Source organism: Pangasianodon hypophthalmus, chromosome 26 (genome assembly GCF_027358585.1).
Source record: "Pangasianodon hypophthalmus isolate fPanHyp1 chromosome 26, fPanHyp1.pri, whole genome shotgun sequence".
Classification (NCBI taxonomy): Eukaryota; Metazoa; Chordata; class Actinopteri; order Siluriformes; family Pangasiidae; genus Pangasianodon; species Pangasianodon hypophthalmus.
In genome coordinates, this window is record NC_069735.1 from 20257348 (window position 1) to 20275252 (window position 17905).

At 43.0% G+C, this 17905-nt stretch overlaps 5 protein-coding genes across 5 annotated transcripts; all 5 read left to right on the top strand.

Moving 5' to 3' along the window:
- Positions 1 to 8: 8 nt before the first annotated feature.
- LOC128317526 (uncharacterized) lies at positions 9 to 1393 on the top strand. The gene is made up of 5 exons (XM_053229734.1): positions 9 to 214; positions 304 to 404; positions 628 to 746; positions 871 to 996; positions 1099 to 1393. The coding sequence occupies exons 1-5, from the start codon at positions 9 to 11 to the stop codon at positions 1294 to 1296; spliced, it is 750 nt and encodes a 249-aa protein (XP_053085709.1). The 3' UTR covers positions 1297 to 1393.
- LOC128317522 (uncharacterized) lies at positions 1327 to 5887 on the top strand. The gene is made up of 10 exons (XM_053229729.1): positions 1327 to 1542; positions 1708 to 1838; positions 2039 to 2163; positions 2300 to 2417; positions 2495 to 2707; positions 4577 to 4747; positions 4940 to 5077; positions 5259 to 5308; positions 5505 to 5637; positions 5759 to 5887. Exons 1-10 carry the CDS (start codon positions 1404 to 1406, stop codon positions 5885 to 5887), a joined length of 1347 nt encoding a protein of 448 aa, XP_053085704.1. The 5' UTR covers positions 1327 to 1403.
- Positions 5888 to 5936: 49 nt separating this feature from the next.
- On the top strand, positions 5937 to 12056 carry LOC117597903 (mesothelin-like protein). Its single transcript, XM_053229723.1, has 16 exons — positions 5937 to 6101; positions 7347 to 7537; positions 7749 to 7839; positions 7951 to 8050; positions 8144 to 8316; positions 8617 to 8772; positions 9314 to 9447; positions 9567 to 9700; positions 9945 to 10039; positions 10141 to 10310; positions 10398 to 10482; positions 10579 to 10725; positions 10815 to 11023; positions 11125 to 11228; positions 11388 to 11506; positions 11669 to 12056. Exons 1-16 carry the CDS (start codon positions 5937 to 5939, stop codon positions 11918 to 11920), a joined length of 2325 nt encoding a protein of 774 aa, XP_053085698.1. The 3' UTR covers positions 11921 to 12056.
- LOC128317523 (uncharacterized) lies at positions 11976 to 13396 on the top strand. Its single transcript, XM_053229730.1, has 5 exons — positions 11976 to 12181; positions 12271 to 12371; positions 12607 to 12725; positions 12850 to 12975; positions 13078 to 13396. Exons 1-5 carry the CDS (start codon positions 11976 to 11978, stop codon positions 13273 to 13275), a joined length of 750 nt encoding a protein of 249 aa, XP_053085705.1. The 3' UTR covers positions 13276 to 13396.
- Positions 13250 to 17864, top strand: LOC128317520 (uncharacterized). The gene is made up of 10 exons (XM_053229726.1): positions 13250 to 13521; positions 13695 to 13825; positions 14026 to 14150; positions 14287 to 14404; positions 14482 to 14694; positions 16564 to 16734; positions 16927 to 17064; positions 17246 to 17295; positions 17482 to 17614; positions 17736 to 17864. Exons 1-10 carry the CDS (start codon positions 13383 to 13385, stop codon positions 17862 to 17864), a joined length of 1347 nt encoding a protein of 448 aa, XP_053085701.1. The 5' UTR covers positions 13250 to 13382.
- The last annotated feature ends 41 nt before the right edge of the window (positions 17865 to 17905 follow it).

Genomic DNA, 17905 nt, shown 5'->3' on the forward strand with positions numbered 1-17905 from the left:
GTTTGCAGATGAACATGACTAGCATTCCTTCAGCAATATCAGACACCATTCTGAACATGACACTCTTGGATCTGGTGCCTCACTTCCAAAGTTTCAGCCCAGGGGACTTTGCCCTGTGGTTCCAGACTTACCTTTCCTTCTTCCTTCCTGGGATTGGTCCAAACACCCTGTCGATCATCCCCATGAACATCAGCTGTGACTCCTACAGAGAGATGTGAGCTCCTCCTCAACATGAACGCACAGATCTATTCTTTACTTTCTTTGATTTTTAACTTGTTGACTTCTATGTCGTTGTGTTTACAGAGTGAAAGGACTTGATAATGTGTACAGTGACCTCTCTGCAACACAGTCCGACACTGTCTTCAATTACACACAAGACTATCTCAAGTACCAGTCCAGCCAAGGTGTGTCTCTGTGTGTGTGTGTGTGTGTGTGTGTTTCAAGTGTGCGTGTTCTTGCTTGTGTATTTGCTGACTCAGCCTAGTCCAGTGTGCAGGCAGTGATCAGTAGATGTGATTGGCAGATGAAGAATTTGGGCTAAGTCAGGAGTGTCCCACATTCACTGGTCTAATATCAATCCGAATTCACCACAGACTTTTTTCATTAGTGCCCTATATTGCCTCACAGGCCTGAGCTGCTACGGCAGAGGAAGCTTCTACGTGTTCCTGAAACAGATGTTCCTCAATTTTGGATTCCCTGACCTGAAAGATTTCCTGTCTCTGATCCCAGCTGACCGACAGGCAGAGGTATTTCTGCTCTATAACACTGATCGTGTCAGTGAGTCGCTCACTAATAGTTTAAGCGGCAGCCAATGAGCTGTCAACATCTCCCTCTGTAACGAGTGCGTTGTCTCTGCTCTGTGTCCTCTAGCTTTTGGGCTCCATCTCTCCGGAAGAACTCAGCGAGTTTCTGAACAGGCCAAACACAGTCATTGATGGTTCTGAGCTCTGCACACTCCTCAACAACTACAATAGAACCAATCAATACCTGGAGATGGTACACCTGTCTTCATTTCACCTACCCTTTTAGTCCATGTGGATTACTTGCCTTTATTATATCAGGATTAGCTCATAGAATAATCCCTGTTTCTCTCTACAGGGGTCTGTTTTATCCTCAGCTTTGGCCAGCCACACGTTGGGGTGTGTGTGGCCTCGTGCTCTCAATGCCTCGTCTCAGGCTGATGTAGAACAGTGGTTTAATGTCACCGTGGTTCACTACCTGCCCTACCTCAGTTCTCAGCTCATCAGCTCTGCCCAGCTCAGTGGCGCCTCCTGTCTGTCATACAGGAAACTGTGAGTATTTGTTTGATGTACCATTACACAGGGTTGTCAGCACAAACACTGCCCCCTGTCTCTTGGCTAAAAAATTGAGGATCTGTACTAAAATCACTTCTATATGTATATATGTATGTATGTATAAATGTGTGTTTGTGCGTGCTTGTGAGCAGGGTGTCTATCCTGGGGGACAACTACAATTTTTCCACAACTGATTTCACTCCAGCTGATGTGTATAGCTCCATAAAAGTGTATCTGAACAGCAGCGGTAAGAATAACTATATCTCTCTTCTCTCTCTCTCTCTCTCTCTCTCTCTCTCTGCTGAATAGTACTGCATATCCTTCAATCCAAGCAATCCATGCTTCATTTCCTATAATTGTGTGTGCACAGTATGTGAGTCTCAACATAACTATCTGTATGTGTATCTTGCAGATGGCAGCCCCCGCTGCTATAACTCCTCAGATCCTCTTCTGAACTCCACCGCCTGGTTTGCTGACAACATCGGATTCTTCATCACTTTCATTAACCTCGCTGACCTGCAGTCATTCCTAACAGGAAACATGGTAACATACTAACACACACACACACACACACACACAAACTCACACACCAACAACAAACATACCTGTAATCATACATGTTAGTCATTCAGACATTTACACACATGATTATTTCTGATCATCTACATATAATGTATTATCTACCTAACACAACACACACCCATAGTGACGTATTAATGTGTGTGTTTTATTGTGTCCTTTAGACGAGTGCGTTCCTGCAGAACGCAGAAAATCTTCAGCTGTTCAACAACTCAGGAATTTCAGCCAGTGTCCTGGAGTACTACACAACAGAGTTATACATCCAGAATCCTGACTTCAGCCCACTCGGGTAACACTCCACACTAACAACTACTTATTCTATTTATTCATCCAGCCTCATCAATTCAACCCCCTTAGGTAACGGACTACATACAAGGATAAATATCTTTGTACGCATTTTTAAAAGGTTGTTTGTGATCTTTTAGATTGCCAGCTGAGCTGCTGTGTCGAACTCCTTCCTCCATGTTTGTTCACCTTGGAGATGCAGACATCAAGACCATCCTGACGAGCATCAACAACTTCTGCACAGAAATGAATCCAGAGGTGATCGATCAATGAGACCCTGTCAGTCAGTTATTCTGTCAAAGTGCAAGCTAACTATAATCCTCTTCTCCTCTCAGGTCACAGCGGTGCTGGTAGCAAAGTTCCCCAATGTATCTGCATCCACCATCCAATCTTTGGGCAGCCAGTGTGTGGGCCTGACTGTGGGCCAGATAAGCTCCACCCCCTCCAGTGTGATAAACAGTGCTCTGTCTACACTCAGTAACATCAGTGGCTGGGACCAGGGCCAAGTGAATGCCCTGATCCAGAGCATCATTAGTGCGGGCTTTAATGTGAGTGTACACTGTACACTTGTCAAGAACGTCAGTCTACGATACTGGAAGCGAGACCAAGTCTGTTTAGAGCAATTTCACCAAATCCCCCTGTAAAGAACAAATTTGTATTGCTGTTCAAATACTAACCAACTACACTTTACAGTCAGGTCCAGAAATATTGCGACATCGACACAATCCTAACATTTACACACCACAATGGATTTCAACTGAAACGAACAAGATGTGCTTCAACTGCAGACTGTCAGCTTTAATTTGAGGGTATTTACATCCAAATCAGGTGAACGGTGTAGGATTTACAACAGTTTGCATATGTGCCTCCCACTTGTTAAGGGACCAAAAGTAATGGGGCAGAATAATAATCATAAATCAAACTTTCACTTTTTAATACTTGGTTGCAAATCCTTTCCAGTCAATTACAGCCCGAAGTCGGGAACGCATAGACATCACCAGACGCTGGGTTTCATCCCTGGTGATGCTCTGCCAGGCCTCTACTGCAACTGTCTTCAGTTCCTGCTTGTTCTTGGGGCATTTTCCCTTCAGTTTTGTCTTCAGCAAGTGAAATGCATGCTCAATCGGATTCAGGTCAGGTGATTGACTTGGCCATTGCATAACAATCCACTTCTTTCCCTTCAAAAACTCTTTTGCAGTATGCTTTGGGTCATTGTCCATCTGCACTGTGAAGCGCCGTCCAATGAGTTCTGAAGCATTTGGCTGAATATGAGCAGATAATATTGCCCGAAACACTTCAGAATTCATCCTGCTGCTTTTGTCAGCAGTCACATCATCAATAAATACAAGAGAACTAGTTCCATTGGCAGCCATACATGCCCACGCCATGACACTACCACCACCATGCTTCACTGATGAGGTGGTATGCTTAGGATCATGAGCAGTTCCGTTCCTTCTCCATACTCTTCTCTTCCCATCACTCTGGTACAAGTTGATCTTGGTCTCATCTGTCCATAGGATGTTGTTCCAGAACTGTGAAGGCTTTTTTAGATGTCGTTTGGCAAACTCTAATCTGGCCTTCCTGTTTTTGACGCTCACCAATGGTTTACGTCTTGTGGTGAACCCTCTGTATTCACTCTGGTGAAGTCTTCTCTTGATTGTAGACTTTGACACACATACACCTACCTCCTGGAGAGTGTTCTTGATCTGGCCAACTGTTGTGAAGGGTGTTTTCTTCACCAGGGAAAGAATTCTTCGGTCATCCACCACAGTTGTTTTCCGTGGTCTTCCGGGTCTTTTGGTGTTGCTGAGCTCACCGGTGCGTTCCTTCTTTTTAAGAATGTTCCAAACAGTTGTTTTGGCCACGCCTGATGTTTTTGCTATCTCTCTGATGGGTTTGTTTTGTTTTTTCAGCCTAATGATGGCTTGCTTCACTGATAGGGATAGCTCTTTGGATCTCATCTTGAGAGATGACAGCAAAAGATTCCAAATGCAAATAGCACACTTGAAATGAGCTCTGGACCTTTTATCTGCTCATTGCAATTGGGATAATGAGGGAATAACACACACCTGGCCATGGAAGAGCTGAGAAGCCAATTGTCCCATTACTTTTGGTCCCTTAACAAGTGGGAGGCACATATGCAAACTGTTGTAATTCCTACACCGTTCACCTGATTTGGATGTAAATACCCTCAAATTAAAGCTGTTTCATTTGAAATCCATGGTGGTGGTGTATAGAGCCAAAAATGTTAGAATTGTGTCGATGTCCCAATATTTATGGACGTGACTGTATATAAAGAAAAGTGCTGTAATTTAAATACTCCCTTAAATACTCCCTGCGTTCAGATCGAAAACAGCAGATTCATATTTTTTTTTTCCTTTTTTTAAAGTTGAAGATCTGATTGTTTTGCCTCACAGATCAGCAGTGCCTCCTCTCTGGAGTCCCTGGGAACACTCCTCGGTGGCGTTCCCTCTGCAACCATCTCCATCATCCCATCGTCTCAGCTTCTGTCTTTATCGCAGAATCCAGCATTCATCAATAACATTCTGTCAGCACCAGTTATTCTGCAAAAGACATTTGTCCAGAAGGTATTCTCTCTCTTACACACACAGAACACATGCACACACACATGCAAAATACATTACAGCACATTACTGAAATGGAGATTTACATTACTGTGTTCTATACCAGTTTAATTTAATTTAAAATCAATCCTTTGTTCAGAATGCAGTTTGTTTAGTCTGGAAAAGTTGAAGGTCTGCTCCCACACTTTCTCCCAGGTAATCTCTGTAGACCAAACTGAAGTGCTACAGAATGTTCCGGATGCACTCGTGATGTATATTCCACTTGTTCTACTGACCTCACTGAGCTCTGTTGACGTTTCACTCATCAATAACAAGAGCTGGAGTCACGAACAGGTAACTGAACAGACCTACATTGTCAGAGAAATGTAAATCACTTTGTTATACTGAAAACCTAGAGTAACATGGCTTGACTGTGATCACAGCACTTACAGAGGTCTGAATTCCTGTCTAGTTTGGATCTCAGGGTGTAAAACGCATCAATAAAATTTTGAATTCTTTGTTTGATTTTTACCAGGCTATGATGTTGTTTGGTGCAGTGGCCAATGCCAGTGATAATCCAGAAGAGTGAGTTAGAAACACACACACACACACACACACAAACACAGCCTGACTCGCTTACATAGGCAGTGTAAATAACCACTGGGTGAACAATCCAGATAACGCATATGATTCTGCCAGAGTCCAATAAGATGTTGTGTTTTGGTTCATCAGTGTGTGTATGTCTGTGTGTGACTGTGTGTGTGTGTGTTTCTCCCCACAGCCTGTCAGCATCAATACTGCAGGGATTTACCTGCAGCTCACTTCAGACTCTCCCACAGCAGAAAGCCAAAGATCTAGTCAAAGCCTGTAGACCACGTGCAGGCAGAGACAAGGTCCTCCTGAAAGAGGCTCAGGTACATACACTCTGATATTCATTAACATTCCGCACACAGTCTGAAACAGAGGTAGCAAGTGGACCCAAACTTTTACTGGTACCTGAGATACCACACAGTCACAGTGTGTTTTGTGTTTCAGCTGACCTGCATGTACAACTACGTGAAAGACGATCCATTTGTTAGCTTTACTGACGTCCCCTCTGATATGCTTCTGTACTACAGGTGTGTAACACGTTCACGTACACAATGTACCGTATATAAAAGATAAGGCACACTTCCCCTGCATTCCCAGTTTTCAAGTATCTGAGGTTAAGAATATGGGTCATATGCTATCTGTAATGTGTGTGTGTTGTAGCTATGAGAAGATACAGAAGGAGAACTGCCAGTCATATTTCAGTGCCGTGGGCAGAGCAGATTTCTCCGTTCTTTCCCACAGCCTTGACAAAAAGACCATCCTGTTCAATGATGCAAAGGACTGCCTGGTAAAACATACACAATAACATGTTCATAGACCAACACTCAATATTAGCACTTAAATGTTATGGAAAACAAGTCACCCAATCTTTCAATCAATTTGTGTCTCATGAAATTCCAATGTTGAAATATACATTTACAGCATTTATCAGATTCCCTTCTACAGAGTGACTTACATTAGTGCTTTGAGACAAAAGACAAGGGATTTGTTTAATGGAAGTTTTAATACAAGGGCTTGGTGAAGAGTTGGGTCTTGAGTTTTTTTAGTTTGAAGACAGCCAGTGAGTATGGTAGAGAGTGGGCTGTGATAAGTGCCTTCAGGTATGGATGTGCTTGTCCGTTTTTGTCTTTGTGTTTTAAATCTGATGCAGTAGCAACAGAAAGCCAGTGGAGGGAGCACAGCTCTGGGTTGGTGTGGGAGAATGTGGAAAGGTTGAAAACAAGTCTGGCAGCTGCACTCTTGAACAGTTGCAGCGGGCGGGTGGTATGCAGGGGCAGAACTGCGACATTCAGTAGTCCAGTCTCAAGATGATGAGGGAATGAACAAGCACCTGAGTGAGCTTTGTGGATAGAAATGGCCTCAAGATCCTCCTGATGTTAGCAGTCAGCTTAGCAATATGAGTAGTGAAGGACAATTGATTGTCCAGAAATACCCCAAGGTTGCATGCATTGTGAGGTGTTGAGATCTGAGAGTTGTCCATGGAGATCTCAAGATCTTGATGTGGGCGTGCATCTCCACAACAGCAACACTCTGGCCAGCACTCAGTCTTGCTGGGATTTAGTTTCAGCTGAGGAGCTGCCATCTACTACATGCTCTATTCAGAAAAATGATTGTCTATAGGAGGAAAGGAGAGGATGCATCAAGTGTCATCAGCATAGCAGTCATATGAAAATCCACGTGAGCAAAGTTCAATTCCGACTGTGACATAGAACAACAATAGAATGCTTTTGGGTGGTTCCCAGATCAGGAATTGTACTCAGGTTTTCTGACCTCTAAATACTGAAAAGAAAGTTTTGGGCATAGAGGGTGCAGTGATGGAAATCGCTCAGTCACTCAGGAGACACTAAACTGTCTCGAGGCAAACGCAACATTTCAGACAAGAACTCCAAATCTCTGAGATCATAATTCAACATGTTCAAACATAAGACAGTCAGAGATCTTGACACTAAACATTGGAATCCTCACAAGAACCCCCGTTCTTACAGATTCTGCGTTTTAATGTGACACTCCTTCGTGGTTTTTGACATTGTAGGGTATATCTGGTGTGAGCCTGACCAGTTATCAGGTGGAGGTTCTGGGGAATATGGCCTGCACACTGGACTCCTCCTACATCCAGAACTCTCACCCTCTCATGTTGGAGAAACTGAAGAACTGTGGAGATCTTTCTGATTCTCAGATCACTGCTGTACAGTCTTTGCTCCTCAGTGGGAACACCGCTTATGGGTGAGACAGAGATTTTTGCAGATCAGTGCATACCTTTGAATTTGGTTGAGCTGTAGAAAAATATTTCTGAACCGTAACTGCATTTAAATTGTTCTAATAATGTTAGACTTGGTGTTAAAATGGCATAAACCAAATGCAATGATTTGTGTCTATAACTGTATTGTATTAGATATGAATAAGATCTCATAGACATTTTTTTTTTCTTAATCAGTAATCCCTCAACGTGGAATGAGCAGACCGTGGAGCAAATCGGCATCCTGGCTGTCTATTTCAAATCAGACCTCTGCAACGCACTTAGCTTTGTATGTAAAACTGTTCAGTTTTAAATTTGCGCTTGTGATTGATTTATTGACCCAATGTTAGACCTTTTGGGACTAATTTAATGTTATGTCTGTGTGTGTGCATTGTTGAAGAATGTAAGGAGGAAGTTCTTTTCAGTCCTGAGGAAGCAGAAGATCCCGATGAAGAAGCTAAGGACATTCTTTACAGAATGCAACTCAGAAAGTGCTACAGGTAACAGTACTTTACAGTGTAAAAAGCACTGAGATACAGGGATATATTTTAGATTCTGTCCTTCAGTGATTAACTTTGTTCTGTGTCTAACAGTGAGCAACATCACAGCGGTGACAATTGCAGATGCGTCGTTTCCTTTCGGCTTTAACTCCACCCAGTTTGATCTGTATCTGGACATCGCTGTCCTGCAGAACAACCTGGCAGCCATCACTGAGAAAGTGGTGGACACCAGCCTCCAGACCGTCATTCTGAACAAGTTAAACCAGGTCAGCAGCACTGAACACTGTGACACTGGGACTCTTTAGCACTACAGTAGCACTACGACGAAAGAGGAGGTTGTTTGTGCCTTTCAGTCATAAAATTCTGACATTACTGACAGTGTCGGTTTAAATATGATACTTGCATATTGTATGTTTTGAAAATGTACCCCTGTCAAACAGGGTTTGTTTTTGTGTTGTGAGTTTAATGTCTGTCTTTGCGTGCGTGGTGGATTCACCCACACAACATTTTGGACAGTGTGTGTTAGGTGGTATATAATAAATTGTTGATTTTGTGTGCATGTGTAGATTTACCCATCAGGCCTTACTGATGGTGTGCTGCAGCTACTGGGATCCGCTTCTCGTGTGGCCACTATTGATGACATTAGCAAGTGGAACATTACCATAATTGACACACTGTCTTCTTTGATAGACTCAAATGATGGACTCTGGGAACCAGAAAAGGTAATAGAAGGGTGTGTGTGTGTGTGTGTGTGTGTGTGTGTGAGACCTGTAAAAATTTTTTTGGATTGATTACTACTGTGGGTACAACCACAGTGTTGTCTTCATGTGTATTACAACCAATTTGTGAATTAAGACCATGTTTTCAACACCTCTGGGAGAAACAGAGAAAGAGATTGAGATTGTCTGAGATCCTTCAAAGAAAGTGAGACAATATCTGCCATCCTTCATAGAGGGTGAGAGGGATTATCTCTGATCCTTCAGAGAGAGGGAGAGAGAGCGTCTCTGATCCTTCAGAGAGAGAGAGAGAGAGAGAGAGAGAGAGAGAGAGAGAGAGAAATTTTAGTATGAAGGGAAGTGTTTACATTTCCTACAGTTGGTGTAGAAGAAGAAGGTGGAGCTCCAGGTCTGGTCTTTATCTTAAACTTAAAGTATGTCAGAGCTTGTTTAAACCAGTAATAGATCAAAACCATACTAGTTAAGCATTTTCAATCCTCAGACACTGATGTGCTTGCTACTAGAATAATGTTTGTGTATTTTGTAGAGTAAAGCGGTTATTATGAGGTATCTGAGCATGGGGAATCGCTCTCTGGGAAGTGCTGAAATAAATGCAGTTGGTTCCAACATCTGTACTTTAAACATCAGTGTACTGGAAAATATCAATGCTGAGAGCCTAAAGTAAGTACAAACTCACAGGTACATACTGTACATACACAAACATGGATGAATAAAGAGATTTGAGAATAATTTGAGTGCATTATTGCTCATATAGTTTGCATTTTTTTTCCTCTATGTAGGGAGGTCCTGTTTCCAGATCTTTCCTCATGTACCATTGAACAGAAATCCGCTCTGTACATCACAGCCAACACTTCATTCAGCAATCAGCGCAGCAATGCCAAAACATACTACCAAATTATGAGACCTTACCTGGGTAAAACAATCATCCACATACACAGAAATACTAAACACACACACAGGTGTAGTGTTTTAGAACAGTAGTAGTTGGATTGAATGAAAAGTACGCATGCACAAACGCATGCACATATGCACACCCGCATCCACCCACACACACACACACACACACACACACACATATACACACACACACACCCACACACCATGAATTTAGTTGTTAACATGTGTGTGTGTGTGTGTGTGTGTGTGTGTGTGTATAGGTGGAGCTCCTGTGGAGGATATACAAGCTCTTTCTACCCAGAACATCAGTATGGACATCACCATATTCATTAGTCTGGACCCTGCTGTTCTCAAGGTATAAAACATTAAATGAACATAGTGGATGCTTGAGTTATAAGAAGTAAAATAAAGAAAACTGCAGATGAACTTGATGAAAACTGTTTTTGTGTGTGCCAGATCTTGAATGTGAGCACAGTGAGGGATCTAATGGGGGTAAACATAGCTGATCTGAAGCTGTTTGAGAACTCCTCAGTGGTTCAGTCCTGGGTGTCACGACAGAACCAATCTGATCTGAACACACTGAATCTTGGCATCATCAACCACAACCCTTGTTATGGTGTAGACAGGTGAGCTTTTTTATCAAATGGAAAAGGAGCAAACTTTATAGAGAAAGTTTTTAGTAGATGTATAACATTATTCTTTGTTCTGCACAGTCACCCACTTGATAGCGAGTTCGCATCTGGAAATGTTTCTGCAGTACTGTGTAACTTCAGCATTCCTGCCTATGCCTGTTCATCAGTGAGTCCTCTATGAACAAAATACCTCTCCTCAGGTTCAGTCCTTTTACGCAGAAGATGAGTTGACCACAGAACCCTCTGTTTCTTGTCTTTCAAGGTTGTTGTTCTATCCTCTGATGATCTGGCCACACTGCTCACATGCAAACTGCCAAGCAGCCTGAACTACTCTAAAGGCGCTTGGAAGCTTTTCTTCCAGAATTTTCCTGGACCTTTGGATGATGTACTGGACAGGTTTTCAAACATGGTATGAAAATTTGATTGGCGCTGTAGTGAAAAAAAAAACAAAAACATTTGTGCACTGCTATGCACTGAAGTATGTACTCATTCATGTAGACCCACAGCAGCATTCGGCCTGACCCAAATATACTTGATGCCATCTGGGAGGTGATAATCAAGGACTTCACTGCAGCACAGCTGATGAATGCCACTTTCATCACTGAGTGGTTCCAGATGAGGCTCAGACCATTTTTGTCATCAGTGTCCACAGACTTTCTGTCCAGCCTCAGTTCCAAAAGCTTCAGCTGTGAGAGCTACCAGGCTGTGTAAGTATGGACAATGGAATTTTAGAACTCCACGTGTGTTATTTAGGACATGAAGATGAAGTAATTCATGACAAAATCTGATCTGTTCTCATCCAACTTAGGGTGGAAGCTCTTAGCAGTCAGGAATCACTCATGAAAGAGGAACAGAAGCAGTTGGTCTTTACTTCATTCATCTTTCCCTTCCTGTCAAGAGTTGACCTCCCAGGTACATAGGCCCCTTTTAATTGTTCTACTAGAGAAAGCTGGCAGTCTTATACTTCTTTTAGCCTGTTGAGATTAAGCCAATTGATTGCCTGAATGAAATAAACCAAGAGCCCTTGAGAATGTTCTGATTAATTTAACTAATGGTCTGTGATCTTTTCAGACCCTGGCTGTCGTTCCAACACTTCTGGCAGCAATAAGTGGCTTGAAAAGAACCTTGGCAATTTCTCCAATTATGCCCCCTTGGAAAAGCTCAAAATTCTAAATGCAAATTTCTCCAGCGTGAGTAACATCAAAGTTGCACCAACTCTATGTTTCTTGTGAGTTTGCAATTGACGATAGTAGTACCAGTTGGCCTCTGGATTTTGGGTGAGAGGGCAGGCAGCTGCTGTACCACTGAGCTGGTGTGAACAGAATATGTGAAATGCATGTTTTGTCCTGCAGGTTGCAGTGTTAGGCTTACTGTCCAGTGAGCAGAAGGCACAGTTCATCTTGCAGCCGGATTCAGGAGTGTTGGGAAATGACTCTGTGTTTAGAGAGGTGTTTAGCAGTGCGATCACATCTTTAGATCGGAATCAACTTGGCAGCTTCTTGACAGTCTTCCACCAGACTGCAATACAAGTGAGGATCTCTGTAGTCTACAAACCAGGGCACATTTCTTTTCGCAATAAGACACGTTTATTCTATGCATACTAATTGATGGAGTCCGAGTGTGTCCAGACTGTTAATCCGTGCTGCTGTGTGTTTGCAGATGAACATGACTAGCATTCCTTCAGCAATATCAGACACCATTCTGAACATGACACTCTTGGATCTGGTGCCTCACTTCCAAAGTTTCAGCCCTGGGGACTTTGCCCTGTGGTTCCAGACTTACCTTTCCTTCTTCCTTCCTGGGATTGGTCCAAACACCCTGTCGATCATCCCCATGAACATCAGCTGTGACTCCTACAGAGAGATGTGAGCTCCTCCTCAACATGAACGCACAGATCTATTCTTTACTTTCTTTGATTTTTAACTTGTTGACTTCTATGTCGTTGTGTTTACAGAGTGAAAGGACTTGATAATGTGTACAGTGACCTCTCTGCAACACAGTCCGACACTGTCTTCAATTACACACAAGACTATCTCAAGTACCAGTCCAGCCAAGGTGTGTCTCTGTGTGTGTGTGTGTGTGTGTGTGTGTGTGTGTGTGTTTCAAGTGTGCGTGTTCTTGCTTGTGTATTTGCTGACTCAGCCTAGTCCAGTGTGCAGGCAGTGATCAGTAGATGTGATTGGCAGATGAAGAATTTGGGCTAAGTCAGGAGTGTCCCACATTCACTGGTCTAATATCAATCCGAATTCACCACAGACTTTTTTCATTAGTGCCCTATATTGCCTCACAGGCCTGAGCTGCTACGGCAGAGGAAGCTTCTACGTGTTCCTGAAACAGATGTTCCTCAATTTTGGATTCCCTGACCTGAAAGATTTCCTGTCTCTGATCCCAGCTGACCGACAGGCAGAGGTATTTCTGCTCTATAACACTGATCGTGTCAGTGAGTCGCTCACTAATAGTTTAAGCGGCAGCCAATGAGCTGTCAACATCTCCCTCTGTAACGAGTGCGTTGTCTCTGCTCTGTGTCCTCTAGCTTTTGGGCTCCATCTCTCCGGAAGAACTCAGCGAGTTTCTGAACAGGCCAAACACAGTCATTGATGGTTCTGAGCTCTGCACACTCCTCAACAACTACAATAGAACCAATCAATACCTGGAGATGGTACACCTGTCTTCATTTCACCTACCCTTTTAGTCCATGTGGATTACTTGCCTTTATTATATCAGGATTAGCTCATAGAATAATCCCTGTTTCTCTCTACAGGGGTCTGTTTTATCCTCAGCTTTGGCCAGCCACACGTTGGGGTGTGTGTGGCCTCGTGCTCTCAATGCCTCGTCTCAGGCTGATGTAGAACAGTGGTTTAATGTCACCGTGGTTCACTACCTGCCCTACCTCAGTTCTCAGCTCATCAGCTCTGCCCAGCTCAGTGGCGCCTCCTGTCTGTCATACAGGAAACTGTGAGTATTTGTTTGATGTACCATTACACAGGGTTGTCAGCACAAACACTGCCCCCTGTCTCTTGGCTAAAAAATTGAGGATCTGTACTAAAATCACTTCTATATGTATATATGTATGTATGTATAAATGTGTGTTTGTGTGTGCTTGTGAGCAGGGTGTCTATCCTGGGGGACAACTACAATTTTTCCACAACTGATTTCACCCCAGCTGATGTGTATAGCTCCATAAAAGTGTATCTGAACAGCAGCGGTAAGAATAACTATATCTCTCTTCTCTCTCTCTCTCTCTCTCTCTCTCTCTCTCTCTCTCTGCTGAATAGTACTGCATATCCTTCAATCCAAGCAATCCATGCTTCATTTCCTATAATTGTGTGTGCACAGTATGTGAGTCTCAACATAACTATCTGTATGTGTATCTTGCAGATGGCAGCCCCCGCTGCTATAACTCCTCAGATCCTCTTCTGAACTCCACCGCCTGGTTTGCTGACAACATCGGATTCTTCATCACTTTCATTAACCTCGCTGACCTGCAGTCATTCCTAACAGGAAACATGGTAACATACTAACACACACACACACACACACACACAAACTCACACACCAACAACAAACATACCTGTAATCATACATGTTAGTCATTCAGACATTTACACACATGATTATTTCTGATCATCTACATATAATGTATTATCTACCTAACACAACACACACCCATAGTGACGTATTAATGTGTGTGTTTTATTGTGTCCTTTAGACGAGTGCGTTCCTGCAGAACGCAGAAAATCTTCAGCTGTTCAACAACTCAGGAATTTCAGCCAGTGTCCTGGAGTACTACACAACAGAGTTATACATCCAGAATCCTGACTTCAGCCCACTCGGGTAACACTCCACACTAACAACTACTTATTCTATTTATTCATCCAGCCTCATCAATTCAACCCCCTTAGGTAACGGACTACATACAAGGATAAATATCTTTGTACGCATTTTTAAAAGGTTGTTTGTGATCTTTTAGATTGCCAGCTGAGCTGCTGTGTCGAACTCCTTCCTCCATGTTTGTTCACCTTGGAGATGCAGACATCAAGACCATCCTGACGAGCATCAACAACTTCTGCACAGAAATGAATCCAGAGGTGATCGATCAATGAGACCCTGTCAGTCAGTTATTCTGTCAAAGTGCAAGCTAACTATAATCCTCTTCTCCTCTCAGGTCACAGCGGTGCTGGTAGCAAAGTTCCCCAATGTATCTGCATCCACCATCCAATCTTTGGGCAGCCAGTGTGTGGGCCTGACTGTGGGCCAGATAAGCTCCACCCCCTCCAGTGTGATAAACAGTGCTCTGTCTACACTCAGTAACATCAGTGGCTGGGACCAGGGCCAAGTGAATGCCCTGATCCAGAGCATCATTAGTGCGGGCTTTAATGTGAGTGTACACTGTACACTTGTCAAGAACGTCAGTCTACGATACTGGAAGCGAGACCAAGTCTGTTTAGAGCAATTTCACCAAATCCCCCTGTAAAGAACAAATTTGTATTGCTGTTCAAATACTAACCAACTACACTTTACAGTCAGGTCCAGAAATATTGCGACATCGACACAATCCTAACATTTACACACCACAATGGATTTCAACTGAAACGAACAAGATGTGCTTCAACTGCAGACTGTCAGCTTTAATTTGAGGGTATTTACATCCAAATCAGGTGAACGGTGTAGGATTTACAACAGTTTGCATATGTGCCTCCCACTTGTTAAGGGACCAAAAGTAATGGGGCAGAATAATAATCATAAATCAAACTTTCACTTTTTAATACTTGGTTGCAAATCCTTTCCAGTCAATTACAGCCCGAAGTCGGGAACGCATAGACATCACCAGACGCTGGGTTTCATCCCTGGTGATGCTCTGCCAGGCCTCTACTGCAACTGTCTTCAGTTCCTGCTTGTTCTTGGGGCATTTTCCCTTCAGTTTTGTCTTCAGCAAGTGAAATGCATGCTCAATCGGATTCAGGTCAGGTGATTGACTTGGCCATTGCATAACAATCCACTTCTTTCCCTTCAAAAACTCTTTTGCAGTATGCTTTGGGTCATTGTCCATCTGCACTGTGAAGCGCCGTCCAATGAGTTCTGAAGCATTTGGCTGAATATGAGCAGATAATATTGCCCGAAACACTTCAGAATTCATCCTGCTGCTTTTGTCAGCAGTCACATCATCAATAAATACAAGAGAACTAGTTCCATTGGCAGCCATACATGCCCACGCCATGACACTACCACCACCATGCTTCACTGATGAGGTGGTATGCTTAGGATCATGAGCAGTTCCGTTCCTTCTCCATACTCTTCTCTTCCCATCACTCTGGTACAAGTTGATCTTGGTCTCATCTGTCCATAGGATGTTGTTCCAGAACTGTGAAGGCTTTTTTAGATGTCGTTTGGCAAACTCTAATCTGGCCTTCCTGTTTTTGACGCTCACCAATGGTTTACGTCTTGTGGTGAACCCTCTGTATTCACTCTGGTGAAGTCTTCTCTTGATTGTAGACTTTGACACACATACACCTACCTCCTGGAGAGTGTTCTTGATCTGGCCAACTGTTGTGAAGGGTGTTTTCTTCACCAGGGAAAGAATTCTTCGGTCATCCACCACAGTTGTTTTCCGTGGTCTTCCGGGTCTTTTGGTGTTGCTGAGCTCACCGGTGCGTTCCTTCTTTTTAAGAATGTTCCAAACAGTTGTTTTGGCCACGCCTAATGTTTTTGCTATCTCTCTGATGGGTTTGTTTTGTTTTTTCAGCCTAATGATGGCTTGCTTCACTGATAGGGATAGCTCTTTGGATCTCATCTTGAGAGATGACAGCAAAAGATTCCAAATGCAAATAGCACACTTGAAATGAGCTCTGGACCTTTTATCTGCTCATTGCAATTGGGATAATGAGGGAATAACACACACCTGGCCATGGAAGAGCTGAGAAGCCAATTGTCCCATTACTTTTGGTCCCTTAACAAGTGGGAGGCACATATGCAAACTGTTGTAATTCCTACACCGTTCACCTGATTTGGATGTAAATACCCTCAAATTAAAGCTGTTTCATTTGAAATCCATGGTGGTGGTGTATAGAGCCAAAAATGTTAGAATTGTGTCGATGTCCCAATATTTATGGACGTGACTGTATATAAAGAAAAGTGCTGTAATTTAAATACTCCCTTAAATACTCCCTGCGTTCAGATCGAAAACAGCAGATTCATATTTTTTTTTTCCTTTTTTTAAAGTTGAAGATCTGATTGTTTTGCCTCACAGATCAGCAGTGCCTCCTCTCTGGAGTCCCTGGGAACACTCCTCGGTGGCGTTCCCTCTGCAACCATCTCCATCATCCCATCGTCTCAGCTTCTGTCTTTATCGCAGAATCCAGCATTCATCAATAACATTCTGTCAGCACCAGTTATTCTGCAAAAGACATTTGTCCAGAAGGTATTCTCTCTCTTACACACACAGAACACATGCACACACACATGCAAAATACATTACAGCACATTACTGAAATGGAGATTTACATTACTGTGTTCTATACCAGTTTAATTTAATTTAAAATCAATCCTTTGTTCAGAATGCAGTTTGTTTAGTCTGGAAAAGTTGAAGGTCTGCTCCCACACTTTCTCCCAGGTAATCTCTGTAGACCAAACTGAAGTGCTACAGAATGTTCCGGATGCACTCGTGATGTATATTCCACTTGTTCTACTGACCTCACTGAGCTCTGTTGACGTTTCACTCATCAATAACAAGAGCTGGAGTCACGAACAGGTAACTGAACAGACCTACATTGTCAGAGAAATGTAAATCACTTTGTTATACTGAAAACCTAGAGTAACATGGCTTGACTGTGATCACAGCACTTACAGAGGTCTGAATTCCTGTCTAGTTTGGATCTCAGGGTGTAAAACGCATCAATAAAATTTTGAATTCTTTGTTTGATTTTTACCAGGCTATGATGTTGTTTGGTGCAGTGGCCAATGCCAGTGATAATCCAGAAGAGTGAGTTAGAAACACACACACAAACACAGCCTGACTCGCTTACATAGGCAGTGTAAATAACCACTGGGTGAACAATCCAGATAACGCATATGATTCTGCCAGAGTCCAATAAGATGTTGTGTTTTGGTTCATCAGTGTGTGTATGTCTGTGTGTGACTGTGTGTGTGTGTGTGTTTCTCCCCACAGCCTGTCAGCATCAATACTGCAGGGATTTACCTGCAGCTCACTTCAGACTCTCCCACAGCAGAAAGCCAAAGATCTAGTCAAAGCCTGTAGACCACGTGCAGGCAGAGACAAGGTCCTCCTGAAAGAGGCTCAGGTACATACACTCTGATATTCATTCACATTCCGCACACAGTCTGAAACAGAGGTAGCAAGTGGACCCAAACTTTTACTGGTACCTGAGATACCACACAGTCACAGTGTGTTTTGTGTTTCAGCTGACCTGCATGTACAACTACGTGAAAGACGATCCATTTGTTAGCTTTACTGACGTCCCCTCTGATATGCTTCTGTACTACAGGTGTGTAACACGTTCACGTACACAATGTACCGTATATAAAAGATAAGGCACACTTCCCCTGCATTCCCAGTTTTCAAGTATCTGAGG